General features: G+C 50.2%; 1 protein-coding gene across 7 annotated transcripts in view; it reads left to right on the top strand.

Annotated features, from left to right (window-relative positions):
* The window catches only part of ARRB1 (arrestin beta 1), a 71,488-nt gene that overhangs the window by 27,079 nt on the left and 21,956 nt on the right, over positions 1-22,453 (top strand). For 2 of the 7 annotated variants that reach the window (XM_019726468.3, XM_074335761.2), the window contains exons 2-3: positions 19,669-19,699; positions 21,434-21,494. In XM_019726468.3, the coding sequence (XP_019582027.1) occupies positions 19,669-19,699; positions 21,434-21,494 (92 nt within the window). Of the gene's footprint in view, positions 1-7,103; positions 7,125-7,368; positions 7,431-15,332; positions 15,383-16,708; positions 16,889-19,668; positions 19,700-21,433; positions 21,495-22,453 lie in introns of those variants that run through there. The other 5 variants (XM_019726469.3, XM_074335760.2, XM_019726466.3 and 2 more) reach the window with 5 other exon arrangements.

Here is a 22,453-nt window from a genome sequence, read left to right on the forward strand (position 1 = left end):
CCTTAACCACTATCCCAAACTGACTCCCTTCTGACCCACGGTGGGGCGGAGGCATGTCCTGCACTGCTCTGGGCCTCAGAGTTGCCATGTGACCTGAGGGACAGGACCTGATATTCTCTGCAGCCCCTTCAGTTCCAGTGTCCTGGGGTGTGCATTTCTGGGAGGGCTTGTCTCCCTGGCTTGTGACACCTCACACCCTGCCCCACATCCAGGCTGCAGTTGTCTTTACTGTGTAGGAAATGCCCACCTTTCTCAGGCCCTGTCAGCTCCAGCCTCCCAGGCCTCCTACCATCTGAGGCCGACTCCAGGCCCTGCTCCCTCACCTTTACCCACAAGGAGGAGCAGGAGGGGCCAGAACTCATGGTTTCTCTGCCACAAGTGCGTGTGGCCTGGGCCTGGTGTGGCTGGAGCCCTGTGGGAGATTCCAAAGTTAGAGTTTGGTAGCTCTGGGGAACTGACCAAGGTCAGTGTGACTGGAGGGGGTGTGTGTGGGGGGAGGGGCAGGGGAGCGTGGGAGGGGAGGCTGGAAGACAGGGCAGGGGCCAGATGGCAAAGGGTTTGTGGGGAGCGCTTAAGAGATTGTAGGCAGAGGAGGGACTGAGAAACCTGCGTGAGTTAAGGCAGTATCAGGCACTCAGCATTCAATAGCCATGAGTCATGGTTGTGATGCATTTTGTTAAGTCGGTCATGAGGGATACCCAGATTCGACTTCTTACTGGCTATGAGAACTTGGGCCAGTCACTAACCCTGGGACCAGTAATACTGGAAGAAGGTTAAGGAGCCTTCCTCCTAGGGATTGTATCAGGATCAAAGAGAGATCCTGGGGTGATATCATCTAATCCTGGTCAATCCTGGAAACACTCAGACCACCAAGTCCAGCTGTGTAGCCAGGGCCCTTCCTCTGTGTTACATGCCTCCCTGCTTCACCATTTGGCGCAGGGCAAGACTCAATCACTGGCTTCAGAAGGGCCCAGCCGTAGTATAACCCCTTGCAGGCAGAGCTTTCTTTTCCCCAGATCCCTTCCCTGTCCTCAACCTCGGCCCTGCGGTGGCAGATCCCTGCCTCCTCCTGAGACTCTCTCCATGACCCTGAAGCCCTGACCAAGGGACTCTGGCCTTAAGAGCTCATGGAGAGTCCCAGCAAGCCAATGTGGTATGGAGGGGAGTTTGCAGGACCTGAGGAAGTCCTGGGGCTTCCCTGAGCCTCAGTTTCCCAATCTGCAAAATGAGAATGGAGCTACCTATTATGTTAGTTTCCTACTGTTCTTGTAACAAATTATCACAAATTCAGTGGCCTAAAACAATACAAATGTATTCTTTCACACTTCCGGAGATCAGAAGTACTAAAGATCAGCAGGGCCCTGTTCCTTCCAGAGGCTCTAGGGGACAATCATTCCTTTGCCTTTTGTTGCTTCTAGAAGCTGCCTGCGTTCCTCGGCTCCTGACTTCATCCTCCATCCTAAAGCAGCCCTGCAGCATCTTCTAGTCTGTCTCTCAATGTTTCTGTCATTGACTTTTCTCTCTCTGACCCTCCTGTGTCCCTCTTTATAAGGACCTTTTTGATCACACTGGGCCTACCCAGGTAATGCAGGGTAATCACCCCATTTCCAGATCTTTAACTGAAATCACATCTGCAAAATCCCTTTTATTACATAAGGTAACATTCACAATTCGGGGGATTAAGACATGGGCATCTTGGGGGGCAGGGGGTATTATTCAGCCTACTACACATATCTTGCAGGGTAGTTGTGAAGATTACATGAGACAAGAAATGTGAAAGGCTCAAACAGTGCCTGGGACATGGCAGTCAGCCCCTCAATATACTTTTTTTCCCCTTTCTTTCTCTGGGCCTGTCTCCCCATTCACAAGATGAGACTCCATATAGCTCCGGCAGTGGGATCCCACCTTATTTAGAGTGTGCAATATGGACAGGCCAGCTGTGCCCTTGGCCCAGCCCGGGATTCCTAGGAAGCAGCAGAATTGAGCCCCGCCCCAGGAGACCCCAGCAGGCCTTGAAAAGCAACCCCCTCTCCTCCTCCCTCACTGGGTTAGGCCTCCTCTCAGTTCCTGGCTTGCTGAGCATTTCCCATCATTCCCAGGGATGGCTGATGGGAAAGGCTGAGCTCACTGATCCCTGGGGAGGGCAAGGGGTGGAGAGAGAAGAGGGAGAGGCTGGCGGCAGCTTCTGTGAGAGAAGGGAAGAGGAGAGGCCAGGAGAAGAGATTTACAGGGAGAGAGGTCGGGGTTATCAGTGCTCAGGATGAGTGGGAGAGGGTGGGGCAGGGCCTCCAAGCTGGGCCTTAGCAAATGGTCAGCTCTTTCTCTGCCTCCTGGGCCTGGCCTTGGCCACGCTGCTCTGTCCCTCTGCCAGCCCCCTTCCGAGAGGCCCTGGGGCCCAGAGGAGAGTGTATGTATGTTGGGAATGGGAGGAGGGTGTCACAGACCAGCAGGGGCCAGAAGTGAAGGATTGCTGCCTGCCAGGAATACCCACTGTTCTGCATGAGAAGAGGGCCATCTCAGCCAGCACCCGTCCCCACCCCTTCCCTCTGCTCAGAAGGCACTCACCATTTGCCCTTAGGCTTATCACCTGCCTTTACTGCACCTCACTTTCTTATTTGCATGTGCATGTGATGCGGTGGAGGCAGGTAATGACACCATTATGGGATTTGAGAGAATCCAATGAGAGAGTGATTTTGAAATGTACACTCTGCTATATAAGGATGTGTGATTCCATGCGTGTGCGTTTCTTCACATTGCTGGTCTCTCTTCTGCACCCTGACAACCTGGCAAACTCTTAACCCTTCCAGTCCTAGCTCTGATGTCCCCTGCTCTCTGTAATTTCCTCAGCAGCCCCCTATCCATCTGTGAAAAAGCAAGCCTCTCCCTCCGAGTTATTGTCACCCCCTTTACAGTCCCCTCGTATGGTTCCTGTGTCGGATAGTTAGTTGCTGGTTTGTGCATCTGTCGCCTCTATCATATGTGGGCACTGCATTCACCACGGGCCCCTCTGCTTCTCAAGGACACTGTAGTTGTGACAGGACAGAGGCAGGTGGCAAAGGCACCAGGGGAGCTGGCCTCCTGGAGTCTGGTTTGGGAAGGTCCCCACATGGCAGTCCAGCCCTTAGATTTGTGCAGACCCCCATGACTAACTCAGACTCACAGGAGTCCCAGCTCAAAGCGGGTGGCCAAGTCTTCCAGACACAAGGGCCTTCCTTCCCTTTCTGTGACGTGAATGCTTGTGCTCGCTACCTGGGGCCTCCAGCTGATACTCAGGACACCGAGGGGGCCATGTTGGTCATGAGGTTTCCTGATGCAGGTGAACCCTGAGCCAAGGGGAGAGTGCTAAGGGAGGGACTGCCCAGGCCTTAGGGAGCATATTCCATAAGCCCTCCTGCCACACTCTTAAGTGCCCCCAGGAGGTCCACGTCCCAGTGCCTTCAGCCCACTGGATAACACAGAGAGTGCCATAGGGATGTCGGGAGATGCGGCATGGTGGTCAAAGACTCCTCCAACCCCTGGCTATTCGTGTGATTACTGAAATCTTTCCCCCACTAGACTTTAGACCACATGAAGGCAGGACGCCGATGGCCTTGTTCAGCCTGGCGCTTGCGGTGCCGCTTAGTGCACTAATCCTTTCCTATGTCAATCTTGGACGATGTGCCAGGCATATGCAGACATCCACTTGTTCATTCCCCTCAACACTCTGGAGGTAGGTCGTGTTATCCCACTATCCAGGTGAGGACAGGTGAGGTGAAGAACCATTACATGCCGGGGCAGAGATTCAGACCCTGTTCCCAATTGCTCTTCCCCATGTCTGTCACCATTTGTGTGGCCTCCCTGGGTCTCGGAAAAATGAACATCTAGGTTGGGACAGGTAGAGCTGGTTCCGACGCTGTCACTCCAGACAGATTGGTGGCTATCGAAGGGGCCAGCACCATCCCTCCTGGCAGGTTTTTCACAATGCCCCGGGAAAAAGGAAGGCAACCAGTGTGAGGGGCAGGTGCAGGGTTTGGGGTGGGTGTGGGGGTGTTTATTAGCAAGTCCCAGGGTGTGGTTTGGGGAGAGGTTTTCGGGCGAGCGCTCCTCCCTGCTCCCTGCCTCACAGGCAGCTGCTCTTGGCTGGCTTCACTGACCGCCTCATCTACAGGCCTGTCTGTTCTTGGAAGTAATGGAAATGCATTTCTTAAAAATGCTCTATAATTCAGCCTTGTCCTAATAACAGGCCTTTCTCTCTGCCCAGCACTCTGGACTCCTAGGAGCTCCTCATACCCATTATCTCCTCTCCGCGGCCCAGGCCCCTATGAGGTAACGAGACCCCCACTGGGAGCCTGTGAGCCGGCTAAGGCCCAGATGGACAGGGACCTGTCCAAGGCCAAGCGTCCAGTCTGTTTATTGTGGGTACCACTTACAGAGCTCTAACGATGTACCAGGGTCTCATTGAACACTCTGGACAGCTGAAATGCAAGCTGATGAAGCGACAGTCCTGCCCAACCCCAAGCCCTACCTCTTTCATGATGCATCTTCTCTGTGCCAAGCACAATCCCTGCCCTGGAGCAGCGCCCATCCTGGGGGGGTCACGCCTACCAAGGAGGTATATAAAATAGGCATGCTCAGCCTGGATGCAGTAAAGCTTCCCTCAAGGGAATAATGCCTTTTTCCGCCCTTGCATTGTCCTCCAGATTAAACATGATAAGTATATAAGGTACCTAGCCCGTGACAAATACACAATACATCTCAAATTAATTGTTCTTGTGTTTTGTTTTCTAAATTTTAATAAGACTACTCATTTAAAAGTTTCAAAAGAAGGACAACATGATTTAATGACTGATAAGCACATGTTTTAAACTGTAATGCTACTCTTTTATAGAACCTCTTACATTCTGAACTATACCACCGTATGTCCAATAGTGAATAGATTTGGTTTGGAACACACTTAGGATAAACTGTATCTTTCAAAAGTATCTAATTCTTTTAAAATTCAGAAGCATTGTTATGTTTTTACTTCTTGATTTATCAAGTAGATGGTACATTTCTTATTTTCTGCTCTGTGACTTTGGGTAAGTTACTTAACTTCTCTGTGTCTAAATTTCCTCGTATGTAGAGTAGGGATAATAAGAGTATCTACCTTATATGGTTCTTGTGAGGATTAAATTAGTTAATACAGTGCTTAGACTAGTGCCTGGCTTGTACTAAATACTTAATAAACATCAATTATAATAATAATAATTATTATATAATAATTAGTTATTATAATTATTATTATATTATTTTTAAATACAAAAATATACCCAGATTGAGTTACCAAGCCAGTCAAGTTGCTTTTCAGTGAATGCACATTTGGCTAACATTTACTGAGTGCTGAGTGCTGTCCCTGGGCTTGTTTGGGCCTTGGTCTTGGGGCTCAGCTGGTCCCTTGCTCTGACCAGTGGTCTGGGCTTGCTCATTTCTACCTCTCGCTCACAGGCGTGGAGGCCCCTGGTGAGGCTGAGCTTATAAAACGCGTAGGCAAAGCACTTTGTGGATCGATGCTAACTAATAGCGGCTCCCTAGAGCTGGCACGTGTAGGGAAGCCGATTATGGAGGCGGCTTAGACCAGGCTCAGGGACTGCTCCCACCTGGGGAAGGCCAGGAATATCCTCAAGGTGGGACCCGGGAAGGGCCCTGCTGACCCTCGTGTCTCCTGCCACTTCAGCCAGGGGTGGGTGCTCTCAGAGTTGGGAGGTTGGGGAGGGAGGTGATTGGTGGCCACAGGGGGAAGAGGTTTGTGCAGTTAGTGTCTGAGCCAGGAGCAGAGACCCGTCCAGCCCACACATCCAGACTAGAGCTGGGTGCACAGCCTGTGCTGAATATCCTCGTGTCAGGGATCTCCCAGTTGCCCACTTCACTGTCTCTCAGGAAGCTGACGGCCAGGACAGATAGCCGCTGGCCTCTGCCCAGACACATGGCTGTCTTAAGGACCTCAAGGAAGCTTCAGCTCAGTTGAGGGCATGAATGGGAAGTTGGCATAGGACCTGTGCAAGGGAAGATGTGGGCAGGAATTGCCCCAGATCTGCCCCAGGGGGAAGCCTTTCTCTGTGTCTTAGACTGAGCAGAAGTCTATTCTGGAAACTGTTGTGGGGGCAGCAGATAGGAAGCGTGCCTTCTGGGAGCTCCTAGACTGATGGAGGAGGCATGGCCTTGTCTTCCAGGAGACAGACTCCTGTCTGATGAGGGGAGCATGGCTCCTGTTCCCTGAGACTCCCCATCTCATGGAGGGGACATAGCGCTCTTGCCCTCTGGTAGCTCCTTGTCTGAGGAAGGAGGCATGACTTTGTTCTTCAGAAGCCTCCTATCTGATGGACGACTCATGGCCGCCTCCCTCAGAGAAATCCTTATCTGATAGAGGAGATCTGACCTCTCCCCTCAGGAAGGCCCTCTATCTGCTGGGGGAGGTTCATTTTGTCAAAACCACTGAGAAGCCCTATTTGATGGCCTCTTCCTTTGCCCTCCTCCTCCCTGCCTCCCACCTCCCCACCTGATTCATGGGGAGCCCAGATCTACAGGCAGTAGCCACAGAGAGCTGGGCAGAAGGATGGGCTTGGCTGCTGTGGGGCAAGGAGAAAGGGAAGGAGGGGGACTGTAGAGGGGTCCCCATAGCAAGTAATGGTGACATGGAAGGCTTCACAGTGGAGGTGTCTTTATGGGACAGTCTGAGGGACAAGAGGCTCCTGGCTGTGACGAGTATCCACTGGCTGCTCCAGGCTGAGAAGGGAAACTGGAGAGCTCACCTCAGGGAGCCCCTGTCTCCATGCAGGCCAGATTGCTGGAGAGCAAAGGGCCCTGGAGACCCTCACCCTCAGCCAGTCCATGTGCAGGCTGAGTGCTGCCAGCCCAGAGACATCCGCCCTCCAAGGCCTGCGAAGCCCAGAGCAGGAGAGGAAACAGGACACGTATCTCAGGAACGCCTTTTCCTTTTCTTTGTAACCTACCCCCTCATTTGGGGCTGGAGAGAGCTGATTCTGCAGGGCCTGCCCTGGCCTGACTCAGCTGCCTGCAGACCCCGGCTCTGGGTCTTCCAGGGTCTTCCTCGGATGCTGCTCCTGGGCTGGTCCCTTAACTTTGCCGAGACTCATCTATAAAATGGGGTAAGACTTCCTATCTGCCTCCTAAGGAAGTTTTTCTCCCCTCTTTGTAGGATTCACATCATTGAGATGTGCATTCAGCGCTTCCTGTGTGCTGACCTCTGGGGTGGGCAGAGCAGAGAGCTGAGGTGAGAAACAGGAAGGGAGCTTAGGTGTGGGCAGACAGGAAGTCTGTTTGGGACTTGACTGAGAAGTCAGGGGACGTCCAAATAGAGATGTCCCAAGGCTGCTGTGTAGGGGGTCGGAGAGGGATTGTTTGGAGATGGAGATGTGCATGTACCAGCATCTGGTGGCAGCTAAAGTAGCCAGGTGGGTGGAGTCACCCAGGGAACTGCTTGTCATGGGCCCTGGGAAGGGGTGGAGGCCAGACCCTTGGAGACGACAGCCAGTCGGCTCAGCTCCGGAGCCTGTGGAGAGCTGGGCACAGAGCAGGGTAGGGGACCACTCTCCTAGGGCTCTGGAGTGAGCATTGAGATGGGGTCACTTGGATGGTGTTCCCAGGGGGGTGTTGAGACCTTCGCCTCAGCAGGCTGGGTGGAGGGAGTGTGGGCCACAGATGAGGGCGTAGTAAAGGTAAGGATGCTCAGACGCTCAAGAAGTGGTCAGTCAGACTGGTGTTTTTTTATATTCTCCTCATTTGAGTTAGTCTTCTGCTGGCTTGTGGGCTACTGTGGCAGTGCATGTGTATTTATGTGGTATGTGTGTGGGGTTGTATGTGAGATGTGTGTGGGGAGTATGATGCAGGTGTGTAGTGTGCTTCGTATTTGTGTGTGTGTACGTGTGTGCGTGTGTGGTGTAGAAATGTCTATGTATGGTGTACATGTGGTGTGAGGTGTGAAGTATATATGGTATGTGTGTGGTGTAGGTATATGTAGCAAGTGTATACAATGTGTTTGTGGTGTGGTATGTGTGGTATGTGGTATGTTGTGTGCATGTGTGGTGGACGTGGTGTCTGTAAGTATGTATGTAGGGTGTGTGATATTTATGCAGCCTGTAGTGTGTGTGTGTGTGTGTGTGTGTGTGTGTGTGTGTGTGTGGTGTGTAGAGTTTGTGCATGTGGCCATGTTCAGATCCCTGTTCCAAGCGGCATAGAGCAGGCTGGTGCTGAGCTGTCTGCCTGGCCTGGGACTTAGAAGCATCTACCAGCCTTGTGAATTTCTCTTCTCTACTGAGGGTTACACCCAGGGGTACACTGGTAGCAATCGGCTGTCCAGAAAAAAAGGGGGTTGGGGGTTGTGGTGTTTGCCAGGTTCTGTGGTATAAATTCTGCCACCACAGATTTCACACTGCTAATATGATGTCCTTGAACGTGGAGTTGGGAAGAGGCGCACAGGAGGACACCACCAGATAGCATGCCCACCATATAGATTAGTAGACATAAATCACCTCAAGCGCATCATAGTAAAATTTACTAAAATAATTAGTAAGTGATAGGTTTTGAGTATGCATTCCCTTGTTTTTAATATAATTGATTTAATTATAAGTTTAGATCAGGATTTTTCATCATCAGCACTGTTAACGTTTGGACTGGGGATTCTTTGTTGGGGGTGGGGAGGCGCCTGACCTGTGCACTGTGCAGGCAGCATTCCTGGCCTCTACCTGCTAGATGCCAGTGGCCCCCCACCCCACCCCTAAATTGTGACAACCCAAAATGTCTCCATGCATTGCCAAATGTCCCCTGGGGGGCAAATTCTACCCCCAGTGTAGAGCCACTGGCAAGGGCTGTGGGTAACAACTAGCTCGCGAAATTCCTAAGAATGTGACAGTTGGCTCTTACCAGCCTGTGTGAGCCAGCTCCAGCTAAGGCACCATATGTGGCTAAATATAAGGCATGGATTCCTCCCCAACTAAAAAAAAATTCTTTCTCAGGAAAGAGCGCTCACCTTAGGCTGTAGCTTTCCGTTCCTTACAGACCCCTGACCACAGAGGGCCCTCAGGCCCTGACTGGCCCCCATAGTGGTTGATGAGCTGCGAGTCGGAGATGCTCATCCATGCTGACCTTTTCTGACATTTTATGAAACGTGATATTAGGGAAAAAGTAATGCTTCTGAATTTAACATCTCATTTTCACATGTTATTCTATATTCTTAGAAGCTTGTGTGTTCAAATTGGCAAGCAAAACAAATAAAACTTCGAATAAAATCTTCCCACTGGGAAAAGCAGACTGCCCTGTGTCTGGGACTGCCCTGTACCTGACGGGCTCCTGCTGAGGCCCCACAGGCCCACCTGTGTCTCATCCTGGTGGCCAGGCCGCCTGCCTCTGATTTGCTGCTTGGCCCAGGTCCTAGTTTTCCCCAGTTTTGAGCTCAGAGTTTGGCTCTTGTTTATTCATTTATTTGTTGATTCAAAATATTCATTGAGCACCGACTATGTAGCAAGGAAAGTGAATGACTGAAGGAAGAGGGTTCCTGCTCTCTGGAGTTCGTCAGGGTTTCAGTTCCAAGGCAGGCTGCCAAGGAGCGGAGCTGTAGAGACACAAGGTGGATGCCGAGGGGATGTGGGGAGGATGGAGGGGAGGGAGGGGGAGGTGTACATGTGTCAGGTGGCCCTTCTGTGCCTGGAGCTGAGCTGGGCACATTCTCCATCATATTCCACCCTCATGCTCTGACTTGAAAGAGGGCGTGTTCATTTGTGGAGCATTTGTCTCCCTGCTCCAGAGAGTAGGTGCCCTGGCAATGGGGCGCAAGGGCTGTATCTCCTGCAGGTAAGAACAGTGCCAGTGCCAGAGATTGGAAAAATAAAAGGAAGATAAGCAAGGAGGGAAGTAGGAAAGATGGGTGGAAAGAGGAAAGAAGGGGAGCAGAGAGCGGGGAGGATCAAGAAACGCGCCCCACTCCCTTCCGAGATAAGAAGAGTCAGGGCGAGTGTACTTTAAGCTGAAGCGGTCAGGGAAGGCTTCTGGGATGAGGTGACATTGGGAAGGAAGGATGGGAAGGATTGCAGTGGGGAGAACTGACAGAAAGGCTAGTACAGAAAGAGGGAATAACAGCTTGTCCCTGGAGATTTCTGGAATTTGAGGGACTAAAGTGGAATTTAGTTTAGTCCTAATCTGTTGTTTTTCATCTGAGACTGGGAGGAAGACAGATAACTCAAAAAACTTCCCTGTCTCCAGCAGGGGCAACATAACCACCTCCTCCCACCCCCAAGGCCTTTTTACCTGAGGAACATTTGGGAAGAACTCTCCCCTGGGCACTGGAGGGGAGGGCAGAGTGTCGGCCAGGGGAGTGATAAATAATAATAGTAATAATTATAGTACCATTGATGCCGGCTGCCCTTTAACAATTCCATACTGGATACCAAGTCTTTATATATATCTTCAACCTATGGGGTTGATATCATTCCCATTTTCCAGACCAGGGAAAGTATGCCTCAGAGTGGATGCTAAACTCTCTCGAGGTCACACAGGAGTCAGGCAGGGTCTGCTTACTTCAGCATCCATACTGTTTCCTCTGCCAACAGCCTTCCCTTCCTGCCATCTCGACCCTAGAGAAGGTTGGAGAGTGTTCACGTGCGGTCAGTGTACTCTTTGGGGCCCAGCTGCCAGCCTGCTCAGTGAAATTTTTATTAGCCTTTGACTTTTAGATCTCCTGTTTTTTGGATGCCAGAAAATGGACCAAACTTTAAGAAACCCTCTCCTCTGTCATGGCCACTTGGTAGCTCCCCTCCTTCCTCACTCTGCACCCCCTGAAAACCTCCACAAATATGGATCATGGCCAGTCAAGTGAACCCGTGAGTATAGAGGAGGCTGGAGGAACTGCTGTCTGCTAGAAGCCTGTGGGAAGTCCAGAGGCCGGGAGCTTGACTTAGCCACCCCCCCCCCATCCACCACCCCTTGCCCCTCAGACCTGCCAGACACCACCAGGTGCCCTGAGAGCCTGCAGAGGTCATGCAGAGGTCAAGGGAGCCTGCGAGATTTTGAGCCGGAATGTGACAGGAGCCCCAGAAGCCTGGGGTTCTCCTTCTTGTGTGTGGCTCTGGGCACACCAACAAGTCTCTGAGCCTAAGTTTCTTGGCCGGAGCTCAAAACTCTTCCCTCCCTTGGGCTTTACTTTTTCTATTTGGGAAATGAAGCTGGCTGCCTTGCGATCCTTCAGGCTCCACAGATCTGTGAAATGGGGGTGACATATCCTGACTTTCTGCTTCCTTCCCCCTCCTGGGCTGTCCTGAGAAGCAGGTGCATTAATGGTGGGTAAACAGGCAGGCAATGTTCTGACACAGGGAGGGCTGTTCAATTCTGGCAGAGCAGACAAGCCTGTACACAAATAACTCTGCTACCAGGGAGAGTGTGATAAGGGCCCTAGAAACCTCTTTGCTGCCACAGCCACCTGCTCCTCACGCCTCCCGGCTCCCTGATGGTTGTTCTCACACCCAGGAAAGTGGGTCAGAATGTAGGGCGGCTGTACCTCAGAGTAAATGCCCCCTTGCATGGTCCCCACCGTACCCAACTGAGCCATGATGGATGTCAGGGGTGGGGGATAGTTACGGGGTCTGGGACATCTCTGTGTCCAAAACACAGTCCTGGCCAATCATTCTCCCTTCCTCCAAATGCTCAGGGCTCTCCATAGCCTTCTATATGGTCCAAGTTCCTTAGCTTGGTATTCAAGACCCTTTATACCTAGTCCAGAACCTGGCTCCATGACTATCTGGGCAGCGAGTGGACCCTTCTCTGGCCTAGCCTCCTCCTTGGTGCCCCTCCCAGGCACTCAGGACACATTTTAGCCATTCCAGTGTGCCCACTATTTCCCAAGCACCTCGGGCCTCTGCTGGCAGGCCTGTCACCTCTTTACCTCTGAGCATTCTTCTCCCTCTTTGCTTCCACCTCCCTTGAAGCTCTTGACTTCCCAGATAGTACCACACAATCCCACCTATAAGGTAGAATTATGAGCAGTTAAAAGTGTGATCTCTGGAGCCAGACTGCCTGGGCTCTAAAATTGAGCTCTGTCTCTCACTAACTGTGTGACCTTGGGCAAATTACTTAGAGTCTCTTTGCCTCAGTTTTCTCATCTGCGAAATGGGGATGATAGTAGTACCTCTTCACAAGGATGTTGGAGGAACAAATGAGTTAAGATTTACGACATACATAGAACAGTACCTGGCGCCTAGTTTCTCTTCTTGATGAGTTTTCTGATGTTGACTGAAGACTGAGTAATATTTGAAGGTCCTTCCACATTCACTGTATTCATAGGATTTTTCTCCAACATGAATTTTCTGATGCTTCACAAAGGAATGCTCTCAAGTCAGTGGTAGTGAATCTGCTTTTACGGATAGTAAGATGAATGTTGTCTACATGATTTCCCCTAGGTGGCTCGTTCATGGGGTTGCTCTTTTCTGATACTGGCTTTATGATGGGGTAAGTTATGTAGGATCGCTGAGTCTTAGGTTTCTTCTCTGAAAAAAAAGGGAATATTTGATGCAATAATATATCTTAACCATGCACGAAGTGCACCTTGCTTATAGGGAGAACTTAATGTGTGGAGGATGTCATACCTGGTGGGTTTCTCTAACTTGGCCATACCATGGTCTTTTGTCAGCAGAAAAAGGAATTCTTCATTTCAGTGCCCCCAGAGCCAGGCACTGGTAGGGGCTGTGTGAATGTGGGCCAGTTAATGATAAGTGGAGAGCCATTAGTTAAAACTGAGCAGAGGCCCGTTTGGGGTGTATCAGTTGTATTCCTGACTCAGCCTGACGGCAACTGGGAGCCTGCCCCTAGGAAGCATTTTCTAAGCCTAATACCCATTGATCCTGACAGCCAAAGAGAAGTATAGGCGGGAGAGATCCCTGGAGTCCTAGTGAAAAGGACTCACCTAGAGAAAAGAATCATCACCAGCCATCATCTTTTTAAACTTCATCTATTCTCACTCTAGACTCATTCTCTCTTAGAGCATTCATCCAGAAACATTCAACCTGTATTTATTTACTGAACACATACTGTGCTCCAGGCACTATGCTATGCCCCAGGGATCCAGTGTCGATAACACAAATAAGATTTCTATTCTCGTTGAAGTTATAGAAGTGAAGCAGAGGGTGAGTAAACAGAGCGTTATAAAGTGTGGGAAATGCTGTGAAGGGGGACACATTGGGTGTTGGGGGGCATCTAACCCAGACATAGGGGGAGTCAAGGAAGGCTTCCTGGAGAAGGAGATAGCTGAGCAGAAGACATAGCACAGGCGTTCTCACCGCTGACACAGCAGTCCTGGGGAGGGATCTAAGGAATCATAGGGGAGTGGACTCTGGTTGGAAATTGCAGAAGCAGAGACTCTGACATCGAAGGATTCTGTCCAGGCTCCATATTTCTCTACTTTACTTACAATGGTTTTTCCAGACTCTCCTTTCACCAAGACTTGAGACATATCTTGCTAGGGAAGCCCTCACATTTTTAGAAAGTAATTTATGCTTATTGTACAAAATGGAAAACAAGGGATATAAAGAAGTGGGTGGGTAGGTGGAGGGAGTCTCGTTCAACACCTATTACTTTCCTTTCATTCATTTTTTGGGGTTTGTTTTTAGTATTCTTTAAAATTGAGATATAATTTACATACCATAATATTCACTGTTTTAGTGTAAAATTTCGTGGTTTTTAGTACATTCACAAGGTAGTATGACTATCATCACTATCTAATTTCAGAACACTTTTGTCATCCCAAACAGAAACTCCTACGTATCAGTAAACATTTCTTATTTCCCACTTTCACAGCCCCAGGCAACCACTAATCTACTTTCTGTTTCTATAGATTTGCCTATTCTGGACGTTTCCTATAAATTGAATCAAACAATATATGGTCTTTTTGTCTGGCTTCTTCTTTAACTTAACGTAATGTTATCAAGTGTCATCCATGTTGTAGCATGCGTCCATATTTTACCTCTTTCTGGAGCTGCATAATATTCCATTGTATGTGTGTACCACATTTAGAAAAATACATTCATCAATTGATGAACATTTGGGTTTTTTTGTTTGTTTGTTTGTTTTTTACCCTTCATTACCCTTTATTTGCCTGTTTATTGCCTGGGTTATTTGCCTGTTTATTAATGAATCATAATAGGGCCTTTATATATCCTGGATACTAGAACCTTATCAGATAACATGATTTGAAAACATTTTCTCCATTCTGTGGATTGTCTTTTCACTTTCTTGACAGTGACCTTTGGAGCTCAAAAGTTTTTAATTTTGATGAAATCAATTTTATCTATTTTTTCACTTTAGTTGCCTGTGCTTTTGGTGTCATATCTAAGAAATCATTGCCTAATCCAAGGTCATGTTTCCTTCTAAGAGTTTTATAGTTGTAGCTCTTATATTTAGGTCTTTGATCCATTTTGAGTAAATTTTTGTATACAGTGTAAAGTAGGGGATTTAACTTCTATTTATTTATTTATTTATTTATTCTTGCCTGTGGGTATCCAGTTGTCCCAGCATCATTTGTTGAAAAGACTATTTTTTCCCCATTGACTTGTCTTGGCTCCCTTGTCAAAAATCAATTGACCATAAATGTATGGGTTTATTTCTGGACTCTCAAATCTGTTCCATTGATCTATATGTCTATCTTTGTCAGTATTACACAGTTACTATTATGATAGCTTTGTATTAAGTTGTGAATTCAGGAGTGTGAGTCCTCCAACTTTGTTGTATTTTTATTTTTTCAAGATTGTTTTGGCTATTCTGGGTCCTTTGCATTTCCATGTGAAGTGTAGGATCAGCCCGTCAATTTCTGCAGAAACGTCAACAGGGATTTTGGTAGAGATTGCATTGACTCTATAGGTCAATTTGAGGAGTATTGCCATCTTAATAACATTATGTCTTATTATTTTTTCTTTTGGTATGTATTGAGTATAAATTGAGCTCATGCCAATGTACTGCTTTGAATCCTGATTTATTTTGCTCAGTATTCCGTCACAGGCATTTCCTTGTGTTACGAAAGATGCAAGCATACTTTCACTGCTACATAATATTCCACTGTTTGGCTGTATTACATGGGATTATAAACTCTTGGTTGTTGGGTAATCTGTCACGGAAGGTGCTTTGTTCTGGGTCCCTCCTGGTGCAGGCTTCTTCCTACAGGCACAAATAGACTCTGGGAGGACTGGTGGCTCACAGAATAGCAGCAAAATATTAGTGTCAACATTGATCCACAGGTACCCCAAACTGCAGGTGGGGAATGGGGATCACTGGAGAAGCCAACATTCTCGATCATGGAGAACTGACCTGCCAGCCTTTCTGGCAACACCACCCTGATGGAATGGAATCAGGAAACAGGATCCAACAGACGGTAGACACTGATAAAGCATGTTTATTTTAGACGTGTTAAAACATTTGCAGCATGAAATTCATTTCACATTGTAACTCAGTACACCTAACATGAAAGTTTCACTAAATAATACTTTGTATATCAGCTGAGAGAAGCTGGTCTGCTGTAGTAATGAACAACCCTCAGGTCTTAGTGGTGCAAGAGCTTTCTTTCTCTCTCATGCTATAATACTTGTCTATCACGTAGCAGGAGTGCCCTGGAATTTAGGTTGCTGGAGTCTTCCCCATCCAGATCATTGTTGGTTTCAGTGGCAGAGGAACGAGGGTGTGGTAGGCAGACGAATGGCTCCCCAAAGATGTCTAGATCTTAATCCTTGGAACCTTTGAAGGTGTTTTATTACATGGCACAGGGGGATTACAGTTGCAGATGGAATTAAGGCTGCTAATCAGTTCACCTTAAAATAGGGAAATAGGAGGACGGATGTATTTATAAGGGTCTTTAAAAGTAGAAGAGGGAGGCAGAAGAGGTCAGAGTGATGCAGTGTGATAAAAACTTAACCTGCTGGCTCTGAAGCTGGAGGAAGAGGCCATGAAACAAGGAATGCAGGCAGCCTCTGAGAAGCTGGAAAGGTCAAGGAAACAGATTTGCCCCTAGAGCTTCTGGAAAGGAATGTAGCCCTGCTGACATCTTGATTTTAACCCAGGTACAATTTGAACTTCTGAACTACAGAACTGTAAGATAAGCTTATGTTGTTTTAAGCCACTAAGTTCATGGTTATTTGTCATAGGCTCTATGGAAAACCAACACAGAGGCTATGGGGAACCATGCACCAGCTGGTAAATGTTTCTGCCTAGAAGTGACATGTGGCACTTCTACTCATATTTCATTGGCCAGAGCAAGCCACATTGGCATGTGTAACTTCACAGCACTGGAGAAATTTGCCCAGCCTTAGAGGGGAATGGACAGTAATATCTATTATACTTTTGCTATCTGCATCTCATGCTTACATCTTCTATTCCATTCCATTAAAACAACAACGGCAAAGGGCTGGTGGCAGTTCTTTAAGTTGATTTCATTACCAACTTAAGGATTGACCTCTGGTTTGAAAAATACTGCTTTATAGACTCTTCTCCCATGCCTCACAGACCACATGACACACCCTAGGCAGAGCTGATTGGCCCAGGTGTGGGACACCTGATCAAAGTTGACCAATAAAATTCCTCTCCTGGGAATTTGGAATTGGGCCATTTAACAGTTAACAGTGGGAAGCTGAGTGAGGCAGAGTAGAAACAGGGTCAGAGTGAGAGCCAGATGCAAGCCAAAATGATGGAAGAACAGAAAAGCCCTGAGTAAGCAGAGAGAGTTGGTCCACAGAGACAATGGATCAACCGCACAGAGAGCAGTGCAGCCGGGAGAATATGCAGCCCCAGAGGGAGAGGTGGAGAGAGAGAGCAACCATCTGAGAGGGCGGATGGCTTCCCCGTTTCTGACTCCAGCCCCAGTGCATCCTGCCTGCGCGTTCTTCCCGTGAGATTTTTTTTTTCTCCTTATACCCTCTCCTTTTCTTGAGCTACCCTCGGTGGGTTTCTATTCCTAGTCTCCAGTGAGCCTTAATCAGCTAGAAAACCAGCAGTATTTCTCTTATGGGAACAGGTCTTGAGTCTGAGAATCAGGCTTGTGGGGCATAGATGGAACTTGGGGGTGAAACAGACCCAGCCATCCCACACTTTGGAAGATTAGCTTTGATCACAGTCTTGCGTGTTTATCCTAGCTTTTCAGAGTGGGCATGCAGAAGCCATCTGTGTGGTGCTGCACATGTGGGGGTCCCAGTGATCTGGAAACACCCCCAGAGGGGCCTTTTTTTCTGACAGCGTTGGGGTCAGGAAGCTGGTGACGTTGCTTCAGGGAGGGCTTGGCTGTGCGATAGAGTGGAAAGGACAGCGTGGAGACGGGCAGCCACCGTTCACTGGTCTGTCTGAGCCTCAATTTCCTCATCTCTCAAGTGGGATTGTTGAACGATCAACAGTGTTCTGGGAAAAATACTTAGAGACAGGACTAGGGCATAACATACTCTCAGGTCATGGCAGCTGCTGCTGTTGTTGAGGAAGCCATCCGTGTGTCAGTTTCCTGAGGAGGTGGCCCCCCAGGGGGCTGATTGAGTTAGCCACAGGACATGCCCCACCACTGATCATACTTCCTGCCTCTGGTCACCCTTAATCTCCTTCTCACCCCTTAATGAATAATGGCTCTTTCATTTCTTCCTCTTCCCCTCCGCTGCCCTCATTTTCCCTATTTTCTGTTCCTGATGTTGGAAACACCTGCTTTAGGAAAGCAGCAGGGTTGGATATAAAGTAGCCGTCCTCTGGAGGAAGACGGGCGGAATTAGCTCGGAATCCTGATTTAGCCCCTTGCTTGCTGTGTGTTCTTGGGCAAACTACTACATTTCTATAAAATGAGGGTCACAATGCCTATGTCACAGTGCTGTTAGGAGAAATAATTAGGCGCTCAACAAATGCTAGCTCTTTCTTACCACCCTTCCTCCCTTCCTGATTTTCAGCCCTCCCAGCCTGGCTCCCACCCTCCTCCTGTGGCCCAGAGGTGGATCTCTGGTCTCCTTTGCAGGTCCAGCCCAACTTGGGAGCTGCTGGTCTAACCATGTGATCTGCATTTTTTCTCACTTTAGCAATTATTATACCCCAGCTGACTATGGCATCTTCACATTCCAAATCTGATAAATATTTATGAGGAGGAGAAACGCTCAGAACTCCTAGGGGAGGTGGGGGAGAGATGTACCAGGCTCTTCTTTGCAAGCCAAGCTTAGACGCATCCACGGTCCCTTGGGCCACAGAAGTAAGGGGTGTGTGTGTGGGGGGGGGGAGCGTGCTACAGAGGCAGCACAGAGCCACTGCCAGCTCCTTAGAGGAGTGACTGTCACAGTGACAATGTGAACTCACCCCGCCTTGCTGGCCCTCTCGCTCCTGGGGAAGGATTTGACGGGTGTGATTCTGCTGGCCCACATGTGGGCCTGCTCCATCTCTCTGTGTCTGCTCTTGCTCTCTCTGCTTGGGACTGTCTCTCCCTATCGTTTTTCATTCATTTGCTTTTTTTATCTCTCATTCCATCTTTTATTTTCACACCTCCTGGAGCATGTCCCTCTCCTGCCCTCTCCCTCCGCCCTTCCCTCCTCTAACACCTTCCCTTGGGTCTCTGTCTCTATCTTTCACTTTTCTTCTCTCCCTCCTAACATTACTCTGAGAATTTCTGGGGCTTGATGATGGGAGATAGGTGAGGGGGTCTCAGGCTCCCAGACCCAACTAGGGGGAGCGGGCAGGGGGAGCTGCTGGAGATAGCAGTGTGCTGTGGAAGGGTGAGCGCTTGGTGGGAGTTGGAGCGCACACCTCCGCCTGACTCTGCATCCAGTGCTTGTCTGCTCTGTGGCCACGGGCACAGCCCCTCTGTTTCCTGGATCTCCGTTTCTCAGTTAATTCCAATATTCAATCATTCATTCATTCATCCACTCAACTAATATTTATGGAGTGCTTGCTGCCTGCCATTCATTAACACGTTTATTGAACACCTACTAGGTGCACCCATCTAGGCACTTGGCATACATCAGTGGACGAGAGAGACAAAGATGCCAGCCCTCATGGAGCTGACACATTAGCAGAGTAGACAGGCATAAATGTGAGCAGCCGTGACATAGTAGGTTAGGAAATGGTGAGTGCTGTGGAAAAAGGAAAAGTAGAGTGAGAAGGAGTGGGAGCAGGGGTGGGTACAGGGTGAAGCCCCATCCTGTAAGGCTGGGCGAGCCGATCTGTGAGGGGAGAGAGTCCCAGGGGAGGGCACTGCTAGAGCAAAGGCCCTGAGGCAGGAACCACCCTGGTGTGGTGGGGGCACAGCAAGGAGGCTCCGTGGCTGGAAGAGTGAGGGAGGAACGTGGGAGGTGAGGCCAGGAGCTGAAGGACATGGGCAGACACGCAGACAAGGCTTGTCCTCTGTGTGGGCTGGGAGGACTTGGAGCAAGTGAGCAGCCTGGTCTGACTTACATCTTGAAAGACTCTCTCCACCTGCCTGGTGAAGAACAGGCTGAAGGGGCCCCAGCCCAGGACAGCTGTCATGGCAGTGGTGGTGGCTTGGGTGAGGGTAGCGGAGGAGATGGTGGGATCTGATCATGCTCTCGAGGCTTGGATGGTGCCTGAGAATCACTCCAGGCCTCTTGTCCTCCGTCCTGCTGAGGGACGGCCTGCAGCAGCCTTCACTTGCATGGGATATGCTAACTCTGGCCTTTCCTCTCTTTCTCTCTACAGGGTGTTCAAGAAGGCGAGCCCGAATGGAAAGGTGAGTCTATGACAGCTGCACCCCAGCTCCTCCCTGACCCCAAACTTTGGTTGCCTCTTAGGCATGCAGGACTCTGCACACCTCCATCTGAGGTCCATAGGAGCCCCTGACCACAGAGGGAGGGGCCCTCTCCAGAAACTTTCTGCCTGTGGGAAGGTGGGAAACTCCCCTGGACTTCCGGGAGCCCCTGCCCTGGTGGAGCCTGGTGGAGGGAAATGCAGCCTATCACAGACAGACTCGTGTGAGTGCAGTAATTGGAATAAGTGCCAAGGACCTCAGGGCACTGCTTTCCCTGGTGTGAGAGGCCTCTGGAGCCTCTTTAGTGAACCCTGGCTTCATCTAGTTATCGGGGGCAGCTCCCAGTCGCTGCCCTGCTTTCTTTCACCGGCCCCAGGCTCCATGCTGAAATTCTCTCAGTTTAGCATGTAGATATTACTGACATCATTCATGTCAGGTCCCAGTGAGCGGAGGGGCTCGGGGTAGGTGTACCGAGACAAGTAAGACACAGCCTGTGCTACTGTCACAGCCAGATGGGGCAGACACGGAAACCGATGATTCTAATGTAATGTGGCAAGTGTGAGATAAAGCGCTGCCCAGGGGCTGCAGGACCCCACCTGGTGGTCAGGGACGGCTGCCCCTAGGAGGCACGTCTTTCCACACAGGCAGGGTGAAAAGGGGCATTCTGGGCATGCACATAAATCAGAGAGTGTGAGGGGATCATAGCCGTTGTGTCTGAGTGCCAAGAAGGAGACTGGAGCTGAGGCGGGGTAGCTGTAGGGCTGGTCCTGGGGAGGCTGGTGGCAGCTTAGGACCTTGTACTCCTGGCCTGGGCTGGCAAGTGGCACCTCGTGCACTCCCACAGCAGGTATCGCCATTCAGCTTTGCTGCTGAGCCAGGAGTCTATCCTAGATTCCGTCTCATCCCAGGGCCCCCGGGGCAGCTCCTACCAATCGATCAGAGTTGGCATCTGGAATGAAACCCATTTGTCATCTTGCCTCTGGGCACCGAGGAACCATTAAAGGGTTTTCAGACGGGAACGGCATCATTAGATTTGCATTTTAGGACAGCCAGTCTGGCTAAGGAGGGGTGTGAGGCTGCAGAGAGCAGGCCATGGGTGGGGTGGGGTGGGGGGGCTGGTGTATAGTCCAGGCAGGAGTGTCTGTAGGGACAGAGGGGAAGGGGTGGGCTGGAAACTGACGGAGGGAGACACCTCAGGATTTAGGAACGTCTAAGATGACCCTCTGGGTTCTAGCTCAGGGTCTTCCCTGAAGGCTGGCTACTGAGTGGGGTGCCAGCTCCGGATTTCTCACTGCTCGGACAGCCAGCCCTCACAGAAGTGGTTTCTGCCAGACTGCGCAGAACTCAGTGTTCAGAGCACCACACCTCTGTCCCCGCTGTTTCCTTGGCCTCTCGGAGATGCTTCACCCTCAGGGGTGGAATGACAATCTCTGCAGGCCTCAGTGTCCTCATCTATCAAATGGGAACAATTGCAACGTCTTCATAGGCGTTGGGATGAACAAGTACTTTCAAAATGGTCCAAGGGTTTGTTATTCTTAATAGTGGGGCTGGGGCTCGGGTCCAAGACCAGTTAGGATTTCGATGAGGGTTGGGGATGGGTCTAGGAGTTTCAGGGGCAGCTCCCAAGGTTTCATCCAGGGCAAGGGCACGGGGCTTTTCAGGGGTATGTTCTCCGGGCCCATAGCTGCTAACGTGTCCTGTGCCTCTCCTCCCCAGCTCACCGTCTATCTGGGAAAGCGGGACTTTGTGGACCATATTGACCTCGTGGACCCTGTGGGTGAGTCCCTGGAGGCCAGGGAGGAAGGCGATTGGGGAGGCAGGGCTGGCCAGACCCCTCCAAGGTGTAGTTTCCAACCCATTGGCCTATTAAGGATGGCAGCAGGGGTGGCACAGAGGCTGGGGAAGGGAGGGCAGCAGCGAGAGGGCAGCAGCTCTACCAACATACCAGGCACGTGGAGCTGTTCACAGAGCACCTGCGTCGTGTCAGGCTCCGTGCTGGGCCCTGGGGGTCCCAGAGAGCCCTGGGGACTTGTCCAGAGTTGACCAAATGACCCACAGTGACAAATACTATTTCCATCCTAACATTGAGCTGATTGTGTTTTCCTGATGCTTAACTATCCCCTGTGGTTCCACTGCAAGCTCAGGGGCAAGTCCAAGCCCTCCGGCCTCACTGACAGGACACTTAATTAAGGTTAGGCCTGGCCGTTCTCTCTCTACCAGCTTCCAGGATCTGCTCTCCTCAGCCTGACAGCCATTCTCTTTCTGCTGCCTGCCTGGCGCTGCCCCTTGGTCCTCTAATTGACAAGTCTTACTTGCCTTTTAAGACCTGGTTACAGCTTTCCTTCCTCGGGGAGCCTTTCCTGATACCCCTGGTCAGGGGATGCCCTCTGCACTGAGTTCCCCCTGAGCCTCTGGTGCCCAGGCACAGAAGGAATGCTCACAGTGAAAGGAGGGAAGATACAGGGCAGGCTGTGGGGACGGGTGGGCACTGCCCTGACCAGCCATCCCTTAGACCCTCCCAGCATTGGCACAGGGCCAGGAGCCCTCCGGGCCCTCACTGCCAGATGTGGTCTCCGAGGTTCCCTGAAAGGTCAGCTGTGGGGGGCAGTGTGGGGTTGGGGTGGGTTACGTACGGTGTGGGCAGAGAAACAATTTTGCTTGCTTAATACATATGGCTGGGTTGAGTTTGGCCAGAGGTAATTGGGGACGTCAGGTAAGGGGAGGAGCCTAGCCAAT

The sequence above is a fragment of the Rhinolophus sinicus genome, chromosome 14 (assembly GCF_057876585.1).
Source record: "Rhinolophus sinicus isolate RSI-liver-muscle chromosome 14, RSI-T2T, whole genome shotgun sequence".
Lineage (NCBI taxonomy): Eukaryota > Metazoa > Chordata > Mammalia > Chiroptera > Rhinolophidae > Rhinolophus > Rhinolophus sinicus.